The sequence below is a fragment of the Anabas testudineus genome, chromosome 5 (genome assembly GCF_900324465.2).
Source record: "Anabas testudineus chromosome 5, fAnaTes1.2, whole genome shotgun sequence".
Classification (NCBI taxonomy): Eukaryota; Metazoa; Chordata; class Actinopteri; order Anabantiformes; family Anabantidae; genus Anabas; species Anabas testudineus.
This window is the reverse complement of record NC_046614.1, coordinates 10134584-10160538: the sequence shown is the minus strand read 5'-3', so window position 1 is coordinate 10160538 and position 25955 is coordinate 10134584. Positions and strand designations below refer to the sequence as shown.

The 25955-nt window shown below is 39.2% G+C and overlaps 1 protein-coding gene across 2 annotated transcripts in view; it reads right to left on the bottom strand.

Annotated features, from left to right (window-relative positions):
* The window catches only part of cpne5b (copine Vb), a 90035-nt gene that overhangs the window by 10658 nt on the left and 53422 nt on the right, over nucleotides 1-25955 (bottom strand). For both annotated transcript variants that reach the window (XM_026348841.1, XM_026348839.1), the window contains 7 exons: nucleotides 24554-24617; nucleotides 14360-14463; nucleotides 12865-12969; nucleotides 5352-5393; nucleotides 5075-5150; nucleotides 2314-2367; nucleotides 1524-1585 (listed from right to left, as the gene is read on the bottom strand). In XM_026348841.1, the coding sequence (XP_026204626.1) occupies nucleotides 1524-1585; nucleotides 2314-2367; nucleotides 5075-5150; nucleotides 5352-5393; nucleotides 12865-12969; nucleotides 14360-14463; nucleotides 24554-24617 (507 nt within the window). The remainder of the gene's footprint in view (nucleotides 1-1523; nucleotides 1586-2313; nucleotides 2368-5074; nucleotides 5151-5351; nucleotides 5394-12864; nucleotides 12970-14359; nucleotides 14464-24553; nucleotides 24618-25955) is intronic.

The following is a 25955-nucleotide window of genomic DNA, read 5'->3' as shown; positions in this document are numbered from 1 at the left end:
TTTAATATATATACAACAACTGTGTAAGCAGGCTTTTGCACCTTCACTAATATGTGTTCAGTCAAGCACAACACAGATTTTCCCGCATTAGGTTTTTCATTCTAGAGCTTTACCTCTTTTTAATATAAATTATAGGCTGGTAAGATGTAATATTGGTGAAATGATTATCTAGTTATGAGTACACTGAACCACAAACAATGTAGAAAACTTTTTCATAATTATATTCCTAGAATTTATTGTCCTCTCACTTCTCTCTCCTGCACTAACAATGGAAAACGCAAGTGCTGTGGAATGTGAAAATGAGAAAAATCAGCAGACATTTCCCCTTCTCAGTTTGCACTTTTGAACAATTTGAGTTATTTGAGCAACTAAATTATTCTATCCTGTCATGATTACGGTGGTTGACACCAAAGACATAGAAGCTGACAGAGTTCACTTTGCACACTGATGAAAACTGTAACACCAAATATTACAGAATAGTCCTTTAACAGCTGAGGTAAAAATGTGGTGTTATTTATTTTTCTTGCTGCAAAGAGCTTGGACAATTTGACGCTTTCCTAACTTTCATCTCAAGAGCAACAGGCTGGGCATTTGCAAGAAACTGCTCTCTGACGTGACATTCGGTAAGTGCCAGGGTAATGTTAGGGGGCCGACCAGTGAGGATATATTTGAAGTGAGGCCACTAAACCTTAAGGTTATTGTATCATGGATCAGCCAAAGCCAGGAACTGTCAGCGAAATCTGTCACACTTGTCAGCCATGCCACAGCCCATAAAACCTCTGACAGCTTACCCACTGCGATGGGACAGTAGAGATCAAAGCCCAGCTCAACCTGCCTGAAAGGCATATTTCACCTGAGAAATAGTCACATGTCAGCTTCCAGCACTAAAACTAGACCGAGGTCGGAGGGTTGGTACCCTCTGAAGACAGTTTGGCTTTAACCACCTCATTTAAAATATATTTAGCACTTTAATACTACACACAGCACCTACCGTGGACTCAAATCAGTTTAAATCTGTGCCTGTGGTGCCATTACATAAAAAGGGGATATAAATATGGGCTTTTTTAATCGATTTTCTACATACGTGGCTTCATAATTTTTTATAAGTTACTAATAATGAATATAATTTTCTATACTTTTCAACAGTCTTTTAAAGGATTACTGTTTTTACAGCTTCGTTCTAATTTTAGTACAGGTAGTTAATCAAAACTGTCCTTAAAGCTGTTCTAACAAATATACATATAATATAAAAGGTGGATAATTTGTGCAGCAGTAGTTACAGTACAAGTACCTATGCATTACTCTTTGCCCCACTACCATTAATTGTGGAGACGTTGTGGGTAAATTAAATAAAAATTACATATGCCACTACCACATATATGCACACACATATTGATGATTAAAAGTTGTAGTTTTTTGTGTATGGTGTGCTTAACTCTGTCTTTCTCTGTTTTATAAATTCACATCACTTATTACCAATTTCTGTGGATTCTTTTACTATGCATACAATCATTCCCACTTACCCTCCTTTGATGTAATCTAGAAATGTGAATTCTGACTCCACTGAGAACGAGAGCAGGGTCACCTGGAATTAAAGACAAGGGGACAGATTTGATTAAACATTGTGGATTGATTCACATGTTGATGTGGTTCAGCTCTTGACACTCTCCATAGAAAGAGATGTGAGCTGTCTGCTTTCTGATGACTGAGTCATTTACATTGCCAGAGGGACAAGTTGGAAGAGAGGATGAGACACATTTGTATGCATTACTAGCACATGCCCACACTGCTCGGTAACTCTGTGTGAAAATTAGAGTCTCAGTTGGTTGCTGGAGTCGCCCACTGTGATCCCTCAGACCTTCTAGCTCTCCAGCCCTTTCAGACTTCATTTTGTCCCACTTACAAACTCTCCTTCTGCCCGTTTTCTTCCTCAACTAAATAATGTACTTTTTTTCAAATGCCAAAACACTTATCTTGCACAGTTACATACAGTAGCAATAACTAAATAACTAAATAGTATATTCAAACATGTGTTTGTGTATAGATAATGCATCATATGCATCATATGCACCTTGTTTTTTAAAACAATCTTAAAACTGATTAACCAACAAAGCCTCTTCTTAATGATTGGTGTGTGATAAGAAAATTAATGAGCAAATAGATTTTTTTTGTTTATTTCACAGAGAATCCAGTTTGGCATCTTCTTCTAACATCTGCATGATAATTAACAAGGGGATCATTTTGCAAAAAAACAGAAAAGGTGTGGAACAGAAAAGAGGCAGAGAAGTGATTAGCTGCTGGAGTTATACTCACTGTTCCAGAGTTGACATATTTCTTTTTCTTCATTTTCTTCTTAGTATTAATCACCTAAAAACAACAACGGGAGGTAAGTGTTAAGCAATATTAGCATTGGGTTTTATGCAAATTATTATTATACTCATATACTCCTATATGTACATGCATATACATAGAGTATATGTTCTATACTGTATACATACATTTTCAGTAGCAAGGGAAATATTATGCCTTGGCTTAAAAGCATAAGCATTAGCCACAAAATATAGTTAAAGTATTAGAAACAAAAGCAGAATTGTTCCTGCCACTGTTTGAATACTGTATATACTGTAAGTGTTGTAGCTTGTCATTGTGGAGTTAGTTTTAACTGATATATGTATATATAGTGCTGACTAACTCATAAAAATTCATCAGATCCTAATAAATAGACAATTGAAGAAGGATGAAAGTATTAAGAACCATGAAATCAAAACAAAAGTTGTACTTAGATACAGTATTTGAGTGATATACACTACATCAACAAAAGTATTGGGGCGCCTCCTTTTACATGCACATAAAATTGAACGGCATCCCCATCTTAGACTGTAGGGTTCAGGAGCGGGCCCACCCCTTGAGTGTGAGGAGTGTGTCCGTGGGAATGTTTTACCATTCTTCCCGAACAGCATTTGTGAGGTCATGCACTGATGTGGGATGAGGAGGCCTGGCTCTCAGTCTCTGCTCTAATTCATCCTAAAGGTCAGGACTCAGAACTCCGATTGCCAGATAGACAAGTGTTATTCATCACTCCAAAGAACACAGCTCCTCTAGAGTCCAGCGGCGGCAACATTTATACCACTGCATCCGAAGCTTTCCATTGCACTTTGTGATGTAAGGCTCAGATGCTGCTGCTTGGCCATGGAAACCCCTTCCATGAAGCTCTCTACACACTGTTTTTGTATTAATCTAAAGGCCACATGAAGCTTGGAGGTCTGTAGCTACTGACTCTGCACACAAATGGCAACTTCTGTTTGCTTCAGCATGCACAGACCCTGTTCTGTCATTTTACATGGCCTACCGCTTCATGACTTATTGTTATTGTTGTTCCCAGTTGCTTCTACTTTCTAATTGCACTAACAGTTGACCCTGGAATATATAGTATATAGCGAGACAATATCACAGAGGGACTTATTGCACAGGTGGTAATGTGTCACGGTACCGTGCTTGAATTCACTGTGCTCCTGAGCGTGACCCATTCTTTCACAAATGTTTGTAAAAACAATCTGCATGCCAAGGTGCTATACGCCTGTGGCCATGGAGGTGATTGGAAAACCTGAGTCCAATCATTTAGAGGGGGTGTCCAAATACTTTAGTTAATATAGTGTATTTATGAATGATGTATTGCTTTTCACCACTAAGCAAACTGTATATGTATCTGAACATACAATCACTGTCTGTAAAGATGTATGTATGACTTGGATACTAACTCCACATTTAAAACTCTCCATGATTTATCTAATCCCCCTTTCACACCCCAATTAATTGATGTCTCTTATAGATTGGGTGCAACAAATGTGATGAAGGTGTTGTGGGTAACATGAGAAGTACATGCTATTGCACAGACTTGTGCAGTCTGTAGGCAGATTGCAGATTGGCCCATGTAAGTAACAGGGAAAAAATGTCAAGGGAGGATGGAAGGTGAGAAAAGAGATGAGTGCATGAAGTAACAGATGGTTATTATGGGAAAATGCAGCTCATGTATGATCACACATTTAAATCTGGATCTCAGGTTATGAAGAATCGATGGGTGAGTCGGGCTGAGGGCTTTCAGTCCTACATTTACTCTACAAGTATTGTACCAGCTCCAGAACAAGAGAGAAATGTCAATCCAGAGACCAAAGACGTCTCAGCTCATTACCTTGATTCTCTATGGTTGCTAGGCATGAAAATGACAGCCTCTAATTTAACAAGGAGGGATGGCAATTTGTCTGACACACTGAAGAATCTGCTGATGCAAAAACTAAAGGGCCTTTCAGTCTCACTGGGAGGTAGAGAAAAATCAAAAGTAGGGTATAATGGAGCTGACATCTGAACCAGACATGCATGAAGATATTGACATGTCCTCTTTTTTGGAAAGATTTTCAATTTCATTTATTTATTTATTCTCCCAATAAATTAACAAATTAAATAAACGGCTACCTACAGTAGATGATTTTGATAAACGTCAGATACAGTTGTTTCATGACCTTGGAATCTATGATGATATATTTAAGTCTCTGTAATTTGCATTTAGAAGTGTATTGTATGCTATTAAGAGACACAGTGAGTGATCCCATGAGATGCAATGAGAAATAGCTATGATCATTCTCAATCCCTGGATTGTTCTCCTATTACTTCTGTTTCATGCTGCTGCTAATAGCTCAATTTCCATGTGTGTCAGCATCCAGGTTATTGTAGTGGCAAAATAAATCCTGGATTTTCTAAAGAAGAATGCAAGCAGAGGAAATATTTATGCACAGGACAAACAGGTAGACATGCATAATTTCCCTTTAAAAAATGAGTTAGAAGTGTATAGAATAACTTTTTGTAAGTCTTAAAAAAATCAGTTTGCAACAGCAGTCGTAAACATCCATGGAGAGAAACGTGCAAAGCAGTGGGAAAACAGTGCAACAGTGATGTCAACAGATAGAAATGTCACTCATGTCAGAAATGGGATCCAAGACACTTCGCTGCGTACTGGGATTCCATATCTCAGGAGCCTCCAGACACAGTGCTGAAGTACGAAAACACTGGGATTGCTCACCTCGTACACATTGAACTGGCTCTGCCCTCGAGCTAGCTCTCGGTAGCTGGTCGTAAAATCCCCAATGAAGTCATGACTGGGCGAAAGCATCAAGGAGGAGAAAAACCAGTGAGAAGGAAAGATATCAGGTACGAATAACAACATAACTGATTTTTGGGTAAAGATGTCACTTTGTGAGAGGAAATGATCCTCTGGCTGCTTGGGTTACTATTGTATAGTATAGTGTATTACAGTATAGTGTAGAACTGTTACCTCACACTTGGCTATTTACACTCACCTGCCGTCCCTATCCCAGTCATACACCTCCACCTTGATTGTTCTGGAAAAAGAAGCACAAATCACACAATCAGGTTGGATTATAAAGAAGGTCCAATAGTACCCTGAGGTTCATTTTGTTCTGGAGCTCGTGGTTATATTGTTTGATCTTCTTCAGCACACAGACTTTGGTCCGTTTACACAGAATTATAAATATTCACCTAAAATGATTATTCCCTTAAAGGCTTCTCACTTTGAGGATCAAGGTCATCCATGTCTAGCTCTAAGAATAATGCTAATGTTTGTTGCTAATGCTGAAATCCAGCATGTACTATAATTACATCTACATAAGTAGTAAAAAAGAAGTGCTACCAGTGATCAAAATCTCCAAAGGGTACTATTAAACACTATGACATACACACTATGAAGAAAATATTTCATATGTAAATGATTGTTTCCTAGAAAGTAAAAAAAATAATAAAACACTAAAAGAAGAAACCAGTATGAAAGAAAATGACTTAAGGTTCTTTTTCAACCAAGTAGCAAACATGTGGAATTGACAGGGGATTTAAGGAATTAATTGCATTTCTGAACAAGTGTCATAAGGTCACACTGTGGAAAACAGCCGCGCTTTGCAGCAACAATTTTATTAGCTTCATTAAGGCTTTTAGGAGAAAGCAGCAGCAGATGTGTGCTATTTGAGCCTTAGCGCTTTTAGTGCCAAATAAACAGAGGTGATCCCTGTTGAATTCTATGTGGAAAACTTGTGAACATCCAGCAGCTGAAAACAGACCCTCTGAAGACATTTTACACAAATGCAGCACAATGTGAAGACAAAAACTTGGTTCGTTTTTCTATAGTGTTCTTCCTTTCTTTCATTCCTGAGTTGCATTGATCCAACCCCCGTGTCTCCCTTCTCTCCCCACTTCGTTTTACACAAATACTGACACCAGCACAGATCCAAAGAAAATAGATGCTAGCAGCACATCAGAGACTCTCTCCTGTCACTTAGGAATTGAAAGATGCCTGAAATAGGCCCAACTTCCTCCCTGCCACCTGGCCTCTGTCGGTCTGTGGTGACAGTTTGTTCTTTTGAGGTTATCTTCAAGGCTGTGTGCTAGAGAAAATTCACTTGTCACATAGGAGGTGGAAACACGATGCTTCTCATCTGGCATGGAAAAAGAGAGGGAATGGGTAGATAGAGAAAGAAATGGTAGGAACAAAGTGGAGGAAAAGGTAGAGGAAAGAGCCAATCATCTGTTCTCTGACCACTTTATACTGTATGCAGGAACAGAGTTTAGTGCTACTGTAGGTGTAAGTGGTCAGTACGTGCCATATTGCTCAAATAAAAGACTTGGAAGCTGTCATCATGCTGGCTCAAATCATTTGCCATAATTTCAAATCTCCGTATCCTTACTTAAGCTGCATCAAAGGACTCGGGCGTTCAGATCCTCGAGTGGCTCCTTGAACTTTCAGAACAATATGCACTCCAAAGCTAATCTGCCACAGATATCTTCAGCAACTATTCTAAGGCATCTTTAATGAACATGACTCATCTTCCGTAATGGAGGCACATATAATTGAGGGAAAAGGGAGACTGCGTTTGACACTGAACAATTCTTCAGCTCCAATTACACAGATCTGTCTGTGATCTTTCGCCAGGGTTGGAAATAGACTATGTTTGAGCCACCCGGGCTAGCATGTTAATGAGGAAGAGTTGATTCTTTTGATGTTTTTAATGATTTATCATCACCATGTATATTTATATACCATAAATACCACGTGCAGAGATCGAGCACAGCATGCAGGGGGCGTCAGGGATGTATATTGTAAAAAAACAGAAAATTTCTTCATCCTTTGCACAGTTTGCCGTGGTTTCAATTCCTCGCTTAAGACTCCGTCATCCTCTTCTTCTTGTCTTACTCATCTGGAACAGGGCCTTTGGCATATTTGATTTCTGTTTCTTTCCATCTGTCTATACTGTGCTATACTTGCTGTTGCTGCCTTTCATCTTTGGCTCCCCTCATTTCTCCTCTCTCCTTGTCACCTCCTTTCCTATTATTTTGCTTTCCTCCTCTTACACTTTCCCCGTGTTGACCAAACATGAGGAAAGTGTCAAACATTTGGTGTATTTTTTGGTTTGTTTGCTTTTTATGCTCCTATTTAGGTTTGCAAAAATATTTTAAGGGATTACCAACAAATCTGACTAAAAAAAAAACAGTACACAGACAGCCCTTGGCAATAATTCAGATTCAGGATTTCAAAGTCTTATTTCTTTGCAAATAACAAGCAACACTTTTTCTATGACAGATTTTGTGGTAAGTGGAGGAGGGTGCAGTTTCAACCTTTGTCTGAATTCCTGAATTCCAAATTATGTTTGAAGGAACAATATGTAGGAGAGACAGAGAGCGTTTAAGAGGGGTACTGCAGTCTAAATTCAAAATACTGGACAGCGCTAGTTATAGTTAAGTTATATTATTCTGTCAGTGTTTGCTTAATGCATTGCTGGCTATAATTAATGGTACTGCAGCCAGAGCTCATGTGTCTGAAATATTTGCTGACCTGATAAACTGTATGACAGTAACTTCTTCATTACTTCAAATAACTATCCTACTAGTAGCCGTGATAAGTTAAAATCTTCTAACGTTAGATAAAGCTCAATACTAAGGGCTACTTGTTAAGAAGAAAACTCGCCTACTCTATGTATCTTGGCTGAAATGTGTGGGTCCTTTGGTTGCTGCGTTTTATCCACGAGAGCAGACAAGCAAATATGACATTACGGTAAATGCCTCTAGAGTAGGCAGTGATAACTGGTCACGATACGGTTGGTTCAGACTGAGGTTAGGAGAAGCTAATATCTACGGGGAAAAAGACTTCCCCCAGAATCTTCTCCTGAATGCTACAGTGACACTGAGAGTGAGATAAAACCAGCAGCATGTAGTAATGGGACACAGCGTGTCAAAGATCAGTGGACACACAAACAAAAACATGAAACACTCCTGCACACACTCTCGCCTAAGCTGTATTATTTAATTTATGACCACAGTCGTTATTCTGGTCAGTTTGCTTTTTTGATTCTTCTGTGGAAATCGAGCTGCCTGACTGCATGACAGGACGCTGATGGGCTTTGCTAGCAAGTTGTGTAGAATCTTCAGCTGAACTAAACCTCAGTGAAAGTGAGTTTGTGCTTTTAGGGAGCAAAGAAAGTCCATCGCTCTAAAGGAGAAAGGGAACTGGACATATCACACCGCACAAAACAAGACCATCACTCTGTGTAATAGGAATGCTACACAATATTAAGTTTATTTTGTTTTAACAATTGTTGGAAGCCAAAATTGTAATAAAAGAAAAATTGATTCATCGTGCAGCCTTTTCCATCTTTGAGTTTGGCTTAATCAAGGGATATTGCAAGTCATTTTTAAAGATGTTATTGTGATATCAGTTGGACTTTTAATGGTATTTCTGGAGGATAAAGGAGAGTGAGATCACACCAGGTCAAAATATATGCAGATTTTTGCATGATTTGCATGATTTTGATGTTTAAACTGATAAAGACCTTGTAATTTAAGACCTCTTGTGTTATCTTTCTAGAGTGTGCACTGATAGAAGAGCACACATGAAAGGGCTAGTTTGCTTAATAGATGTGACGAGGACTCCCTTCTGAGGAGAGGTCCCTAGAAGGGAGACAGGCTAAGTTAAGGAATTTGACTCGGCAAACATCAATTTGAGGTTTAAAGAACTTCAGTGGAAGCAGAGCTCATTGAAAATTTGCTCAGACACACACGCTTGCTTTACACCACACACAAACACTGGCCGTAACAACTCTCTGGACTGGACGTGTCATTCACTCAGTGAGCTGTGAGATCTACAGTCAGCTCCCACTGGGACAATAACTGTTTTAAGTTACAAGCTCATCTCTGAGAGATAGAGAGAGAGTTTCATAGATGCATTTATGGAGTGCACAGTCTACCAAAAGGAGTAAACACTATTTTCTGAAGTGAAGGATTATGCTACACACGAGTGGTTATTTGTCTAATTAAAGAGAAAAACTTTTAGTTGGTAGAAAAGATTCACCATCTCTTTTAGCAGAGACTACTGGCCTTTGCTCCCTTTGCTCCTTTCCGAGATCTCAGATGGGGGAAAAAGACCTTGGAAATCTTACGTGCCCTTTGTTGAACCTGCTCCAACTTTTCCTTTGCCCTTTGATCCATCTAACAAGAGGAACATGCCTGAACCAAAGCACTGATCTAATTAGAGGAAAGTAAATCAGCAGTAGGTCATCCACTGACATACTTGTACTCTCAAGACATACGGGTGCCTCAATGGCTTTTCCAACATGTGCTGCACTTGAAATGAGAGACTGTCAACCAATGTAATGATCAGTTGGAGCTGCAACCACTGTCCCCCCTCCCTCTGTATACTACAGTCATAAACATACAGCACAGTAGGCGCTGGCCTCTGTTTCTGTTCAGGTTCATAATCTGCCTTTTTGTGCATATTTTCAATTTGCAAACATTGTCAGAAAATATTGGGAAAGGAAAAAGTTTCAAATATTCCCAAAATGTTTTTATGCTTGGCTGAAGCGAACGAATTGGTGCATTGATAAACACAGAATGCAGAAAAGTGCAATGCACAATAAACCATGAATAAATATAGGAAAGAAAACATGAAACGTATGATTTACAAGTTCACAGATGGTTCAGCTCCACTGAAATGAAGAATGGTGAAAATCAAACGGTGACAAATTTCCTTAACTAGTGCACTCACAACTGTGAGTGTTGAACGATATCTACATTTATAGTTTAGTTATTTGAGTCCAGAAGGCTTCTCGACAGACTTAATGATGGTGAGCATGTCATGTGTGACAGGGGTCCACACGGGCTTAGTGTGCGGATCTGGAGGTGGCTGTTTGATTTCAGCTCACGCTGTTGGCGAAAAAAATCAACAACTATGCAGATCAGTCTCTGTTTAATCCTGCGTTCAGCCGCGTTCAGTTCAGGTCATACAGCCAGGACTGTCCGGCTCTAATCACAGCAGCATGGGTTGACCACTTCTTATACAATGAACTGATTTTAGTTTGTTTTTTTTCCACTCTCCATAATGTGGTATGGACACCCTGTTAGCACTTTTCAAACGAGTGGAAGATTTCCTACAGTTAATGGATGTAAACAGTACTTACACAGATAAAAGGCGCTGACAGACTTATAAGCCATGTTTGTGAAAACAGCTTGAATAATGATGCAGCATTGCAGAAGTTGAAAAAATAATTAGTGGGTCTACGTAATTAAAAAGACACACAGACCTTCCCACTTCAACTCCCTCCCTAGTAAAAACATGGACACATAAAAAAAACAAGCAAACATTGACACACAAAGTTTATTTCAGGCTCACACATAAAACCTGTGTACGGTGCTGTCTCGGTGATGCTTCCCAACTTGCAGCATATTATGCTGTTTCTGCTCATGGCTTGTCACATTCAATTTTACTCTATTTTGCTGTGTGTGTGTGTGTGTGTGTGTGTGTGTGTGTGTGTGTGTGTGTGTGTGTGTGTGTGTGTGTGTGTGTGTGTGTGTGTGTGTGTGCATGCTCATGTTTCCCATGGCATAGAAGTATTTAAGGAAGTACACTGGATGCTCAACTCAATCTCTTGTGTATGATTGGCTCTGGCAGGGTAGTGACCTCTTCTTGAGCTCGCGTGTCATTGGTCTGCTCGTGCCGTTTCACCTAATTTCCCAAGTATCAATACATGCATTGACGAGACGCAACACATCCACGAGAAAACCCCACGAGCTTCTGTTCCTTTCTGCCTCTCTACTGGGCATATCGTTTTCTCGGCACATACTGAGAATCGCAGCGTTCGCAGTAATTAGAGTTTGACTGCAGACAAACAAGACAGGACACACACCCTTGAGAATGAGATGGGAGAAGAGGGAGAGGCATAAAAATACCCCGTGAAATATCTTCCTCCACAATAGTAATGTCTGTCACTCCTTTTTTTCATCTTCCTGTCTCCGTCATGATTTAACTTGTTTTCTTTCCATCACTGTCTTTTAAATTAGCGAGAGGCACAAAAATGAATTCCTATCCTCTCTGACACAACATGTCTACATTAATTATGTGCCTGCTGAGAAAAGCAACCTCTCATTATTTTGGATATTTAGCTAATGCAATGCAGTGTTTGTTTGAGGTCCAAAGTGGAAAAGCAAAAGGACGATAAATGAACCAAATTATAAAAATATTCAAAATATTTTGGAAGTTGTGCATTCATTGACCTCTCATATCAGTTTCCCTAACTTTGTTTTTTTTTTTGTTTTGTTTCTGCTGCAAAGCCTGTTGAGCAGCAGAAAAACAGACCTGCAGCATTTGTTCTTATATAGCAACGATGAGCTTCTTGTGTTATGTTAATTACTTGAAGGAAAGGTGTTCGACCTGAATATCATTTTAAAATGTTCCTAATTTGTTTTATTCATTGCATCTAGAAGCAGTATGTTTAAGTTTTAAGGTTTCAAGACAATCAGGGCTCACTATTGAATATAACCCTGTCAGGGATGAGGTGTTTGGCTGGAACTGGAGTGTAAACTTCTCCAAATCCAATAAAGCGCTGAACACATCCGCCTACACTCTGTTGTAAGATCACATCATCCAGCTTCCAAACAGAGTGCTAATCACAATCAGGGCTTTTTATAAGCCTTAACCCTCCAAAATAATAGCATAAGATGCTCTTTTAGCATCAGTAGTAAAGTTTACTTATTACTCTGCATGTACTGAGACCATTACAAGCATTTTCCAGTGTTTACAGTTTACATCACAAGAGACAATTTTACATTTCTGCTCTTATATGTTATGTTTATGAAAATAATGCAGAGAATACACCACCATCCAAACACTACTCAATCACAGGCCAGTGCACACCTCGTCAACATGTGGAGAAAGCCAAGACTCGACAGGTCTGCGGTGTCTGGTTAGTGTTGCTAAGCTATAATTGTACAATTGCTTAATGTTTAGGGGTTTAGCAAGCCCAGTTCAGTTCAAATTGAATTATTATCTCTGGGGAGAAGAGTGTTGATAAAAGAAACACCACTAGGAGGTCCGTGGAGATTAGAGGAGGCTCATTTTGCCTGACCTGTGCTTTCCTAGAAAAGATCAATACACAGGGATGTCCTAAGCTCCTGGCTGCTTTGAAATAATGTGACAGTATGAAGAATTAGAGGCTTAACATTGCAGGAAGTAGAAGTGGAATTGATTTTTGCTGGTTACGCTCATCAACACTCAGGATGTAGTAATGACCATCATCAATAGACTGTTAATCAGTCGGAAAACTTCTGATTAGGGCCATGAAGGCAGCTTATAGATTGAGCCAATAAAAATCAATAGATGTCAATAGGGGCAAAATAACAAACTATTATGTACTTGCTTATTAAGTATGGCTATTATGTGTGTGTGATGAGGTAGAAAGAGAGACAAGTGCAGCAGTGAAGTGATAAACAGCAGCTGTGGGAATCAAAGTGTACAGAACAGGACACTTTGCATTGTACCTGTCATAGTCTCCATTGCAGAGTGCTCTTACTGGGATAGTGAAAGGCTGCCACACTGGATTTAGTGTGTTCTTCACCACTTCTGTTTTATGACAGATAGTAAACCTAGAAGAGAAGAAAGGATTTTATGCAAAAAAACATGTTCCACAACAGGCAGAGAAATGAAATCAGTAATTATTTGTCAATTATATAATCCAAGGAGAGCGAGTGAGAGAGAGAGAAAGAGAGAGAGAGAGAGAGGGATGCAAATGAGGGGAGGAGCATTTCAAATCGTACAGTGTCTGGGGAGATGTTTCAAAAAGGGCTGTACGCAGCTTTGTTTACTGATTGGGCTGTCTCCCAGCTACATTGTGTTTTAGACTACAGAGAATAATTTAATAATTCAGTCCAGCTTTTAACTCCGATCCCTTGACCACAAGTGTGACAGTGAAATGCAAATGGGTTGCTCTGATATCTGAAATGTTGCTCAGAGCATAGCCACATAAATTCCTATCAAATAATCCTCAAATATCCACTTGAAACGCAACAATGCGTGTCACTTTTTTTTTTTTTACTCAAAGCCTTGGATTACTTGTGTGCCACTAAGTGCCTCAAACCTTTTAAAACCCAGTGAGTCTTTTAGCCACACAGCCCTCTAATTTGTACCCCCCTCTGGCACCAACAACAGACACTTGTAACATGTCTGTAGGGATCCATTTCCCACCACGTTATATATTAAAAAATACAGAGAAAAGCTGGAAGACTGCTAACGAAGCACTTGCTAAGGCATTTCTCTCTAGATGGGGCCAGCTATGCCACAATTGTACAGCCCCTTGGGAGGCTGAACAGCACTCTGGGAAAGTGTGAGGAGATGGGAGAGCATTACGCATCCACATGTGAATGGCTTCAGAAACTGACAGTGTTTTTTCAATTGATGGAAAATTCAGATTTTTTTTTTTTTTTGCTTTTATGCTTTCTCAGTTAACTGCCTATCTTTCATATTTAATCTTCTGCAGTCATTTGTGTAAGGTACAGTCATGGGAGCTGTGGTCGCGTTTTAAACAGGGTACTTTCTTCTACATGCATCCACCTCACTAACCACTGCAGCTATCGTCTCATACTATAGTTTCCAGTGTAGTTTCTCTCTACTACATTGTACCTCCTCTGATGCCCTCTTTGTTTTGCCTCAGTATCGTTCCTGGATGATTTCTCTTTAATATATTTGTCATTTTTCTCATATCTCAAACCTGATTCTTCAGGCTCTCATATAAGCTAATTTATCTTAGTTTTAGAAAGACAGCATAATATCTGACAGCACCTTTTTTCCACAGACATCAGCACAAAATGCAGCAACTGGGGTGTAAGTGTAGCTGTTGATACCAGTTACTCCACTGTACAAAGACTACTGCTCATCTCTTTGGAGTACACTATGTGCATAACTGGGGCCGTCCTCAAAAACCTGCAGTTTCATGCAAAGCACTTGGAATGAAAAAACAAAATTGCACCAGGCACTTACGTTCCATCCTCATTGCTTCTGTAGAAAACCATGAACGGGTCAGACTTGCCAAAGAAGTCCTTCTTGTCCAGCTTGTTGGCACAGAACTGCATAGTGGCGCTGTCCTGCAGGAATGCATGGAAATGTGAGGAGAGACGTGAGAGATTTCAGGTTTTAGGCGAGTGAAGGATATCATAGGTTCTCCACAAGTAAGGAATGAATGGCACTTTTTATGTGCCCTATTTTACTTTTCTTCCCCTACTTCTTCTCTTTTATCCCCACAGCTTACAGTGGGACAGCAGATGGAGGCAGCTGTCTTATCATTGCACAATAAGATTATGAATACTGCATGCTGAAAATGCTTCTTTCAGTAGTACTGTGCCATGTTTGTATGTGTTCTTATCCATGCAGTTTAAGAATATCTTATTTTTTATTGAGGAGTTTAGTCCCCATATATGCACTTCAGAATGATAGTTATGTGTACATAACGATCTGCTCACAATAACTTACACAATAAGAGCGACTCTAGCAGATTTGTGATGCTTTAATGATCATTACACAACAGAAGGCATTAGGTGAACAGATGAGAATCAGCTTTGATGTTCTTTTATCTTTCCTGCTAATGAATTAAAGAATATGTGGTTTGGCCCCAGGATGGGAACTAATCATTATTATATTTCTTTTTTGTTTTCTTTTTATTTCAACATAGAAATGCAGAGGACCAAGGTGTGGATTCACAGTGTGATTAGCAGTAGTGAGTCCTTTGCATTATTGGTAAAGATTCAGTGCAAAGAGATAAGATAGGATATTGCTTAATGCAGACCTAAGCTAACCACTGAAATGATCCTCTTATACCACTGTGAGGGAAAAGATGTACACAGTGGCTGGTAAAGTATATGATTTGAAATTAGCTTAGGCTAATACAGGTTATTTAGAGTTAAATTACATGATTCAGCAGAAGGCCCTAATCATAAACATGATGAGCAGGAGACTATAATAATAAATGTTCACTGGTTCAGTGTTAGATAGTTATTTAATCATGTATAGGTCACCATGTCACATCAAATTCACCATGAGTCACCAACTCACTCCTGGAGATAAGTATAACCTTTTATAGTTTTAGTTGAAGGAAAGTAGGACTAAATGTTCTGTTCAGCACATCCTTGCAAGTACATCCACGCTCTCTATGCCGCTTCTAACAAATGTAAGGCAATAAAAGGTCAGAACATATTTCCATGCATTTTATATAGAAAATATTGAAGTATTTTGTACTTTTTACTAATCTGTGTGAGGTAGAGGATGCGCTTAAGGCTGTTTGTTATTTGTGTGTTGTGTTTGTGAATGTCACCTGCTCAAATGCTCACTAAGAACTGCTGGCAGTCAGCCTGCAGTGCACTCTAGCGTTATCTACACAAGCTAATGGTCCATCAGAGTTGTGTGTGTGTGTGTGTGTGTGTGTGTGTGTGTGTGTGTGTTCAGGCATTTCAAAATCCAAATCCAAAGCCATAGTACTCCATGACAGTGCCAGATGCTTATCAAGTCCAATTCTAGCATGAGTAATGGTCATGAAGCAAACTATAGCAGCTGGAAAGCATCAATTCATTTCAGCATCATAGAAGCATCAATCGCAGAGCACCTTTGTTCTGTTGCTTTGCTTTTCCAGTACATTTAAGGACTAGATCCATATGTTTGGGATGTTATTTAGATTGAAGTAATTTCAGAGAAGCGTGTATTGTAGCCCATTTTGCTCCAATATTTCTCCAGCAAAATTGTTAAGAAATCAATTGATGTCATTGTGAAAAATATTTTTAAGAAACTAACTCTACAGGATCTGTTTAATAACTGATTGTCCGTTATTAATCATGGTTAGTTCCCACAATATCCTTAATTAATAGGTAGATACGGTAGGTGAGGATAGCTGTTCCTTCATGGTATGTGGTTTAGCCCTTGAAGATTGTTCCTTTACTATACATTATAGTATCTTCTGTATGGTAGAAGTGTTCATTTACATTTTTGCATAAATTCGGTGTATTAACGTTTCAAATTGGATTAACAAAACAAACTAACAAAATAGCTGTTTAGTAAACCTTGGCCATAGTTCAGGTCACTGACATAAAATACAGTGTAGAATTCAAGTAATACACTGATTTTGAATTAATATTTTCTGATTTATTTAACCGTTTTTTTTTGTTTGTTTGTTTTTTTTATACAAGTTTCAAACAGGACCAGCAGAATATGTCTTATTGTAAGGTTGTGATGAGCTCACACTCAGTAGAATTAGCTTGGCAACAATCAATCAGTTACCTAAATTCTTTATGCACAGCAGTATATCTGTCTGAGGAATGTATGTGTCTGAGAGTGACCTAAGGTTATTGTGGGAGAACTATGAAATAGCATCAACACATTACACAAACCTCAAATAAATCAAAGAGCAGCGCCAGATGCTGGAGATGAATTCTCAATTCTCTACCTCTGTCATACACTAACAAATAAGCCTGATTGTGCATTTCTTCCCCATTTTTTAATCATGAAACATAGCGCTTTTACCAAACCCCAAATATAAATCACTTGTGTGCTGTTGAGGCTTGTACCGCTTGTTCCCTATCACCCCTCCCTGTTCTTCGCTCTCCCTGTGTGATGGCAGTGCAGCGAAGGGACCTGACTTATCTCTGGCATATGGGCTGTAGCCAATCTCTGAAACACAGTGGGTTCATTACAGTGCATTCAGATGCCATAACAGTAGATTGCTGTTGTTGTCAGAGCCTGAGGCCTTACACTGGGCAGCCATGGCACCACTAATGACGGCTTAATAGTTTTTTAATGTTGCAGCTTGCACCTCATGTCTGGCTGCATGCCAAGTGGCAAATCAGTAAAAGAATGTGTGTGAGGTTGTGTGTGACAGACGGTGGGACTGTTTCTGCGCACATATGCCGATTTCCATTTTAATTGATGTATGCCACAGTGTCCTCTCTGTGTCTTTATCACACACATTCAGGCGGCATGCAGCACATACTTCCCCCTCAACACATCCCCTACACGTAGCACCAAATGGGACTTCATCTGTATTCCTGCCCTCACCCTGTGGGCAGATACACACCACATGTGTGCCATTTGACACATCCCTCCTACACCGAAGATCATACTTCACCCTGTCACTCTGTTTCTTTCTCTCACAAACACTCCTTTAATCCTCCTGAGAAATGTTGACTGCCACAGTGCTTATAGATTTGGATTGACACACACGTAGTAGAACGCCTATACTACAAGTAACAGCTCAAAGACTGTGCTCTTTCTACACATGAGAACAGTCTTCCAGCTCAGTTCGGTTCAGTCTTGCAGTCTTCAAATTAAGGCTGCACTGGATTAGAGCACTAAAACTCTGAAGACATAAAGTGACTAATGTTTCTCGCTGCACCCAATAAAAGCAATTAAAGAGACAGTCGCAGGCTCTGTTTTTCAGTCCTTGGAGTGAAATGCAACACTGCTATGAGATTACAGCTTCTTCACTCAGACAAATTTTCAATTTTAACCCTTCATGCATGCAAGCACTCCAAAAATCTAAGCAGTAGCCTGTGTTTGGTGTCTGTTCTCAGCAAAATTACATGTGTAGAAAAACTGGCTGGAAAACTGTAGGACGGACTAGTTGTTGATCAATTATTAACTCTGCAATAAACTGAATCCCTGCAGGGGAGGAATCAAGCTTGGTAGTTACTGAATGGACTCTGTTCTCTGAAATCTACAGGTACTATCCTTCTGCAAACATTAACAGTAAGGAGTGCTGTGCATTCATTTGTTGCAACTTGACTATGACTTGAACAATGAATTAAAGTCATTAGTTATGTTGGAAATATAAATACAGTATGATAATTTTTGTGATATGTGTCAAAGTGTCACAGTCTTTTATTCATCTCCATTCATGGCAGCTCCCTTTCCTAGGCAAGCTGAAAATACATCTTTATCCTAAAAAGCCCAACGATGATCATCACAAGTGTGGGATCCTTTGAACAGAGACCTAATTAAACGGTTCTCTGCACACTTTGAACTGTAAAATCGAAAATGGCCAAACGTTACCACAGCAGCACAATTGCTATGCATGAGCATCACACAACAAAACACAACAACAACCATCCGGCAACCTCAAAATGATGAGACAGTAGCATTTGTTTGTTTGAGTTTTGTCTGATTGTTGGTTGGTATCAGTGTCTGCAAGTTTGTATCAGTGCTTGTAAGAAGTCATTGCATTCTTATCTGTTGTGTTTTAGACAAGTGGAAGATTCCCTAGGGCAGAAGTAGTATAAGTTAGTATGGCAATGCTGCTTTCTAGCACATTTACAAGTTGTAAGCAGTTTGATTTTGCACGTATGGGCCTGTAAGGTCCATTAATGTTGTGCTGTATGTCGGTACAAATAACCTTTTGCAGATAAATAATAAGTGCATCAATTCATAGATTATTAGAATCAGCACTAGTTTTTTGTGCACCACCTTTACATCATCACCAAGGCTCTCATGCAGTGTTTGTTGAATACGTTCAGGGACCATGCAGAGTGTAGGTCATCTGCGGATCAGAAACAGCTCACACATTGTTTTACTAGTTTCTGTGACTTGCTGATAGAGTTATTCACTAATTATTATGGATTTCAAGCAGAATTTGGCAGTGTTGCTTCTCTGAGTCAGCGGGTGGAAGGACACACCAGGAAATCTCTGCGGAGCTATTAGACACATGAAAGCATTTATGGTGATGTAATGTGTTGGAGATATTTAATATGCATCTGCTCATGCCTTGTTAAGGTTCTGTGGCACGAACACACACTCCTGCAAAAGGTCTGTGATCAACAGACATTTGCTAATATGAAGGGAATTGGCTTATCAGTATTTAAAGGGGGGTGGCAAGGCGGAGACATTTTCGCACCCTCAAGGGAGTAATGAAGGAGTGTTTGTGACAGGAGAGAAGAGCTATGGGTGTTACTGTGAAAAGCCTTATAATACCATTAATTAAGACAGAGGAAGAGGCAAAGACAAAGGGAGAGGTGGTGTAAACCATTTTTAGGCAGCTTTGCTGCAGGCAAAATGGACAGAAAAAGAAGCCCAACAAACACAGAGAAGTCAGAAATGGTCACGTCTTTAGAGGGATGTAATATTATTGAATAGTGATCAAGAGACTTGAAGCCTGAAACTTTCATAATTTTCCAGAACCGTCCCTTCAGACTGATTTGTCTAAGGTTTGATAGAAACCAGTAATAGAAAAGAAAAGTGGCTATGTTAGCTATGTTTTGCTCATTTAGACACTAATGAATGGGACAAAATCGGCAAAAACATTTGTTGTTCATTGTTAATAAGTTAATATGTTAATACAATTATATTATTTGTTCAAACATATTTGGTCCTTACTGGTTTATGATGCACTTTTGGGAAATAAAATAAATTCTTATCCAGTTGCATAGCATCAGAATTGATATATTTTCTCTCTGAAACAGAAACATCTCCTGATGGTCCTTTAAAAATGAACCTGCGTAGTAATGGTGCACATTGTGAAAAAGGGGCCAAACCAGAACATTAACATTAGTCCTGTAAGCATGCAAACAATGTTAGTATCAAGTGTGTTTGTTTCTGTGAAGATTAAATGTGGAAAAAAAGGCAAAAAAACAACTTAAAGGCCAAAGTTATGAAGCTGTGAGGAGAAAAATAAGATAAGGAATGTCATACACAATTATGAATGACTCCCTGCTGTTTTGTATTGATTTCCTCTGTGTGTTCACAATGTACACACAAGTCTAAAGGCAAATTTATTAAATCTAACATAGATGATATAGAGTGATCAGCGCATTTTTCTACATGTGTGTTTGTACGAATGGAGCTTTCCTTGCCTGGAGTATCTCCCTCGATATGGTCTCTTGTTGGTTTGTAACATTTAATAAGGATTGCCAAACACCGTGAGTGGAATACAGCTGCAGAAATTGCTGCTCCACTCTGAAAGTGTTCTCTGATCACTCTGCACTCGCAGCCACTCCAAGTTTTTAAATTTCTGTATTTCATACTTTCCATTTTCCACTTGTTTTTAATTCGAGCTGTTCCCGTCTTCTCTGTAGCAAACAGGTGAGTCCTGCTCTTGGGAATTACTGCACGATGCGAAGTGGAATTTAGAAGAATCAAAGTAAATGGAAACGCGTGAATTGAGATGATCTGTCGTTTGAAGTAAGACAACTATTCTGTTCAAAATGAGAAAGTTGCATCTAGAGCTGAAATTTGGGATTTTCTTTCACAATGACATAAATGCATAGCCCAAAGAGAAAACATTAAGAAAGAACAGAAATAGCTGGGATTTAGTTTGTCTGGAAATCTGTGTGTATGGACTGTCACAAACAAACTCACAGTTCACATTTTGTGGCCAATACACAGACTGCAAAACAATCTAGTGTTTAAATTTGAGTACATAAAGCACAATTTAAAAAATCCTTTTGTGGTTGTATCAACTTGTTTGTGTGATGGAGCTTTATCTTGAAGAAGGAACACAAAAACACGCTCGGGGCAAAATCCCACTGCTCTGCTCCCTCTCGACATTTTTCACACACTGGAACTTGCTGCAGACATGTTAGAGTAAAGAAAATCTGTACATCGACTAGCTTAGCTTTGGATTTCTGTACTGCAAGTGGCCCCCAATCCTGTTGGTTTCATAATACAGCTGTTACAGAAATCTTACACAATCAGAATTTAAATCAGGCTGCTTAGTGAAGCCTCCCATACAAAGATTATTTTTATCATCATTATATTAGTAACATGGAGCTGTAGCCACCCCTGCTATCGGTTTCTTCAGATATGTTAATTGTTTTTTGGGTGGGAATCAATCAACTTCATGACTGAACTCAATACTTTGATCGCCAGGTGTTTAGGTAACTGCTAAACTTTTAACAGCCAGCACGTGGAGTTGGAGATGTGTTTCAATATCTTTCAACTGATTGCTTTACTGTACGCCTCATAAACTCGAACAAATGGGAGAACAATCTTTCCCTAATTGCCAGTTCTGTTCCTTAAGCTCTTATGGTATTTGGCCATATGGTTTAGATTTATCAAAGTCAATCTGTTCTGGAAACCAGTTAATTCAAAATGATCACAAGTGTATTCTTATTCCCTTACATGTGTTTGTTGAACCTGAGAAATTATTAAAAACAGAATCAATGACTCAGATAGATAGTGCATGGCCATTCACCATGGGACATTTGCTCCAATATTCATCCAATTAATGTTATTTCCTGGTTATGTGTGTGAAAACTGGTGAGGGTACTGCATTTCACAAATCAGTGTTATATAAAAATTACAGGTACATCATAGGTTCCTTTAACATTGAATAGACTGAATACAATACCAGATGAACTGCCAGTGAGGAGGTCTGTAGCTTCAGAAACCCTCCCACTTATGTGATGTCAAAAGACAGTCAGGAGAAGAAAGTATATGTTTTTGCATCGCACATTTATAATATATAAATACAGCTATACAAAAGTTTTGAATGTCTCCAGAAAGAATTTAAAAGACACAAACTAGAGTTGTTTAATGCAGACCCCTTTTTAAAGTGGTTGAAGACAGCAGTACTTTCCACAAGAACAGAGAAATAAAAACTGCACACCACACACTTTCTGCACTTGCTGCATCACAAAGCAGGCTCAATTTATGCAGAGTTCCTGCAAAAACACCAAAGTTGGCCAGTGCTGCAGCGACTCAAAGGCTTAGTGTGTCGACATGATGAGGTTTAATCGGGACAATTTACAAATGCATTATATTTTCTTACTGCAGGGACTGTACTGTAAGTAAAACACACTAAACACTCCCCTCTCACATCACATAATGACTTCTGTTGAGAGGACATCATGAATGGAGACTGGTGAATAATGTCAGCCTCATGAATGCTAAATGCCCTTTAACCTCTTCAGCCTGGCCAGATCCACATCATTGCAAAGTCATGTTGAGCAGATAGTAACTTTGCAAAACCCAGAAAAGTTTATTTTAAATTCTAGTCAAGATCCTAATGTTTCCAAAGAGACCAAATGTGGCAGGCTGCATTGCGGGGAAATGTATAAAATTATGCACAAGGAATCATGGATTTGAATATTTTACTTTGAGTGGGGATCGTGTAACTGCAGCAAAGTGTTGGAACAAAAGTAAGTACAGAAAATGTTTTTTGTCATTAAGTCAGGATATAATTACTTCAAGTTAGCAAAGCTGAGTAAAATTAAGAGTTCAAACTACAAACTAACTTGCTGCATTATTTATTGTAGGAGTACCGTGTAGAAAAATGTTTGTGGAGCCTCAAATCCTTCCATCTCTGTGATGGTCTGAGCAAGATATGAAATTTTAAAGAGCAGCCACCACTCAGACACGGTGAAGAAGACAACGTGTAGCTGGGTTTAGTTTTAGCAGCTTCATGTTTTCTGGATTTGACAGGAAGTTACAGATTTTGTAGGCAAACAGTGATACAGCTATGAATACATTTCACAATAATGAATCAGAGAGTTGGCACATTCAGTCATGGTCACGTGTGCCAATGGCTACTGTTGTTGCCCCTCAGTGAGTAAGAATTCATTTTTCACACTAGTGTGACGAAACCAAATCAGGTGCGTCCATGTGAGATCCGGGTCAGTGTGTATGTAATCCTGCATCTAACTCATATTTAATTCCTGCAAGTGATTGATAGTTGTTTGCAATGATGTGACTATTATCGAGCACACATTTCAGATGGAAGACAGGAAGTGAAAGGCAGAATGGATGAGACCGTGGACAGGGAAAAGCCCATATTGAGGTGATACGAGAGTGAGTGAAAATAGAAAATCATGACATGCGTTGGACATGTTCACTGTGTTATGAAGAAGAGTCATTTTTCAATTGCTATCGACTGTCAGGTGTTCCAGACCAGGGTTTCTGTTGGCTGGCAATTACTGGTAACATTAATAAAAATGTTGAATTTTCTTGGCAGGATAAAATGTCCAGTAATAATGCTCGTACATTTATGAGTTCAGTGAGCTGCTCCCCCAGCTACACTGGTTAGAGAAAGGAAGACAGCTCACGCTGATGCTGTCTGTTTAAGGATGTTTAATGAATAACGTTACTAAGATTCTGTGTAACATGCGTTTAGAGTTTTCTTTTGGGAGCCAGCTGAGGAAAGCCGACAGATTAGGACAGAAAATCCATATTCTTCACAAGTCAAGTTCACAACGTTTCACAGGAAAAAAACGCAGAGTGGCGTTTTTGGTGATCATATCAGATCAGAGAAAAAAGAATGATCGATAAGGACGTCAAATGGCATAACTGTTTGTGTTTTTATCAGCTTAGGAATATTTTGTTAGTTGATATTTGGGACTTCAGGGACGATCAGATCACATTTCATGATCAATTAATGCAGGAAACCAGGAAATTGAAAATAGTTCACTTTCATTTTCTTGTCACAGTCTATACCTTGGATTGAATTTGTATGGTTAAAGCTTACAAGGGACAAGGTCAAGCAGGACTGCATTTTAATTACCAACGCTTGGTCTATCATCACCCAAACAGATTTTATAGCTAAGGGCTGACACATGCTGGGCATGAAATCCTCTATTGATTCACTTCACCGTCTGTGTTTCTGTTTCTGTCTGTCTGAGGTGTTCTTTCTCTCTTCTACACACATTCGCTCTCTTTCTCGCTCTCGCTCTCTTTCTTTCTTTGTGCCATTTGCTCTGTTGCACTCTCTTGCTTTTCAATATCCTCTTCTAATCTGCGTGCTGGGAGCCCAGTGAAGCATCCAAAGCTTTACACCACAGTGCTGGTTGAGAGGGGGAACGTCAGCACTCACCCCATCATGTTCCTGGAGCATTTCATTAGACTGCTAGCCAGTCTGCAGAGTGAGCGCAGCTGCCCTGTGTGTTATATGAGGGGTGTGTGTGTGTGTGTGTGTGTGTGTGTGTGTGTGCATGTAAGATTTCAGTAGCTAGAGGGACAGACAGGGAAAGAAAAAAAAAAACAGGTACTAGACAAAATGGTATTAGGAAATATTACAATGTGGAGCGTCTCTGAGTTTTTCAGATCTCTTCTCAAAGTGCTAAATGAAGTCAACAGGAAGTTTCCTTTGTCCTTTGGCCGCTTGCCTACTCTTCAATCCACTTTTTGGGAAATCTGTTTAACAAGGCTTTGTTGACAGATGTTTGCCTGCTAATGTGTGTTTGGCAGGGGAGATTATTGTGGCTTACTCACTCGACAATTGCTCAGCTCCTCTGCAGACAGGATAATTGTTCCACATTTCTTCCCTGGGATCCCTCTGTGGAGGAGAAGAGAGAAAACAACAAACATTTAACAGAAATAAAAAGAAAACACGTCTTCTACTTGTCCATTTATGTCTCTTCTCTCATCAGTGCCGGCTACAACGAGAACCCAGTTGGGTTCCTCTCGACATTTTTACTGAAATTCTTGCACAGGTTTATTATTTTTTTACATAAAATGTTCAGGCGCTAATCTGGACCACATCCAGTGAGTTTAACCACTTTGATTGCAGTTCCAATGTTGTGAAAAATCCTTTCTTATGATTCCTTGTGCAGCTAATGAGTCTTTAAAAGAAAGGTAATGCATGATGAGTTTTGGTCGTATTAACGGCTCAGGATCAGTGCTTGGATGTCAGATTGCATAGAAAAGCCCAGAAAACTGCACCTTACTATGTCTTGCATCAGTGACCTGCTAATTACCTCTCATCTTGTCTTCATTATACAACCTCTTACATAAAGTTGTGGTAACAATAAATTATTGACCTACTTGGAACAGAGGAGCAAAGGTGTTTAACCTCCACTAAGAAAGAAGATCGAACCCCATTTAAAAAAACAAGAAACAAGTCCAGTATATCTTACAACCATGTAGTGTAAGTTTTCTTTTTTCTTGCTGTTCTTGTAATAATATATATTCTGTATGTTTATGTTTATATGACTGACCTGCGCTTAATTGAGGTCAAAATAATGTGTCAGGAAAACCTGAATCTTTAATTATTCTGCCTTGCTCTATAATCATCTAACGCAGACTGAGGTTGGGTTGCTTATTCATGCCCCTTTCATGCATTTTCATCAAAGTTGAACCTCAAAAGAAAAAAAGGGAAGGCAGCATTTGAACATTGGGAAGGCCATCAAAAGCACAGCCTCCTAGTCTAATTACTGTACACGTGACTCTAACAGAGTACCGAGGAGTGATTGCAGAACTTGCCCATTTCTTTGAAGCCAGTCTCCAGACTGTTGTTTTTTCTTTCTCTCTCTCTCTCTCTCACACACACACACTTGACATGTCCTATTGTTCAGGGTACAGTAAGAAATCTATTTGTCTTCATGTCTTGTAATGTCTTTTAGTGTGTGTGTGTGTGTGTGTGTGTGTGTGTGTGTGTGTGTGTGTGTGTGTGTGTGTGTGTGTGTGTGTGTGTGTGTGTGTGTGTGTGTGTGTGGCTATGTTTAGGCATTTGAAGTGCTGGCAGCCTGTCAAATAAGACCAAATCTCTTCAGTCCTTTAGTCTCCTCAAGGTGACGGGTGAAATTGGATTGTAATGCTCAGGAAATGGAATTCATATATTAGGACATAGGAAGCTGGGAGTGGGAAAGAAAAAATAAAATATAAAATAACAGCT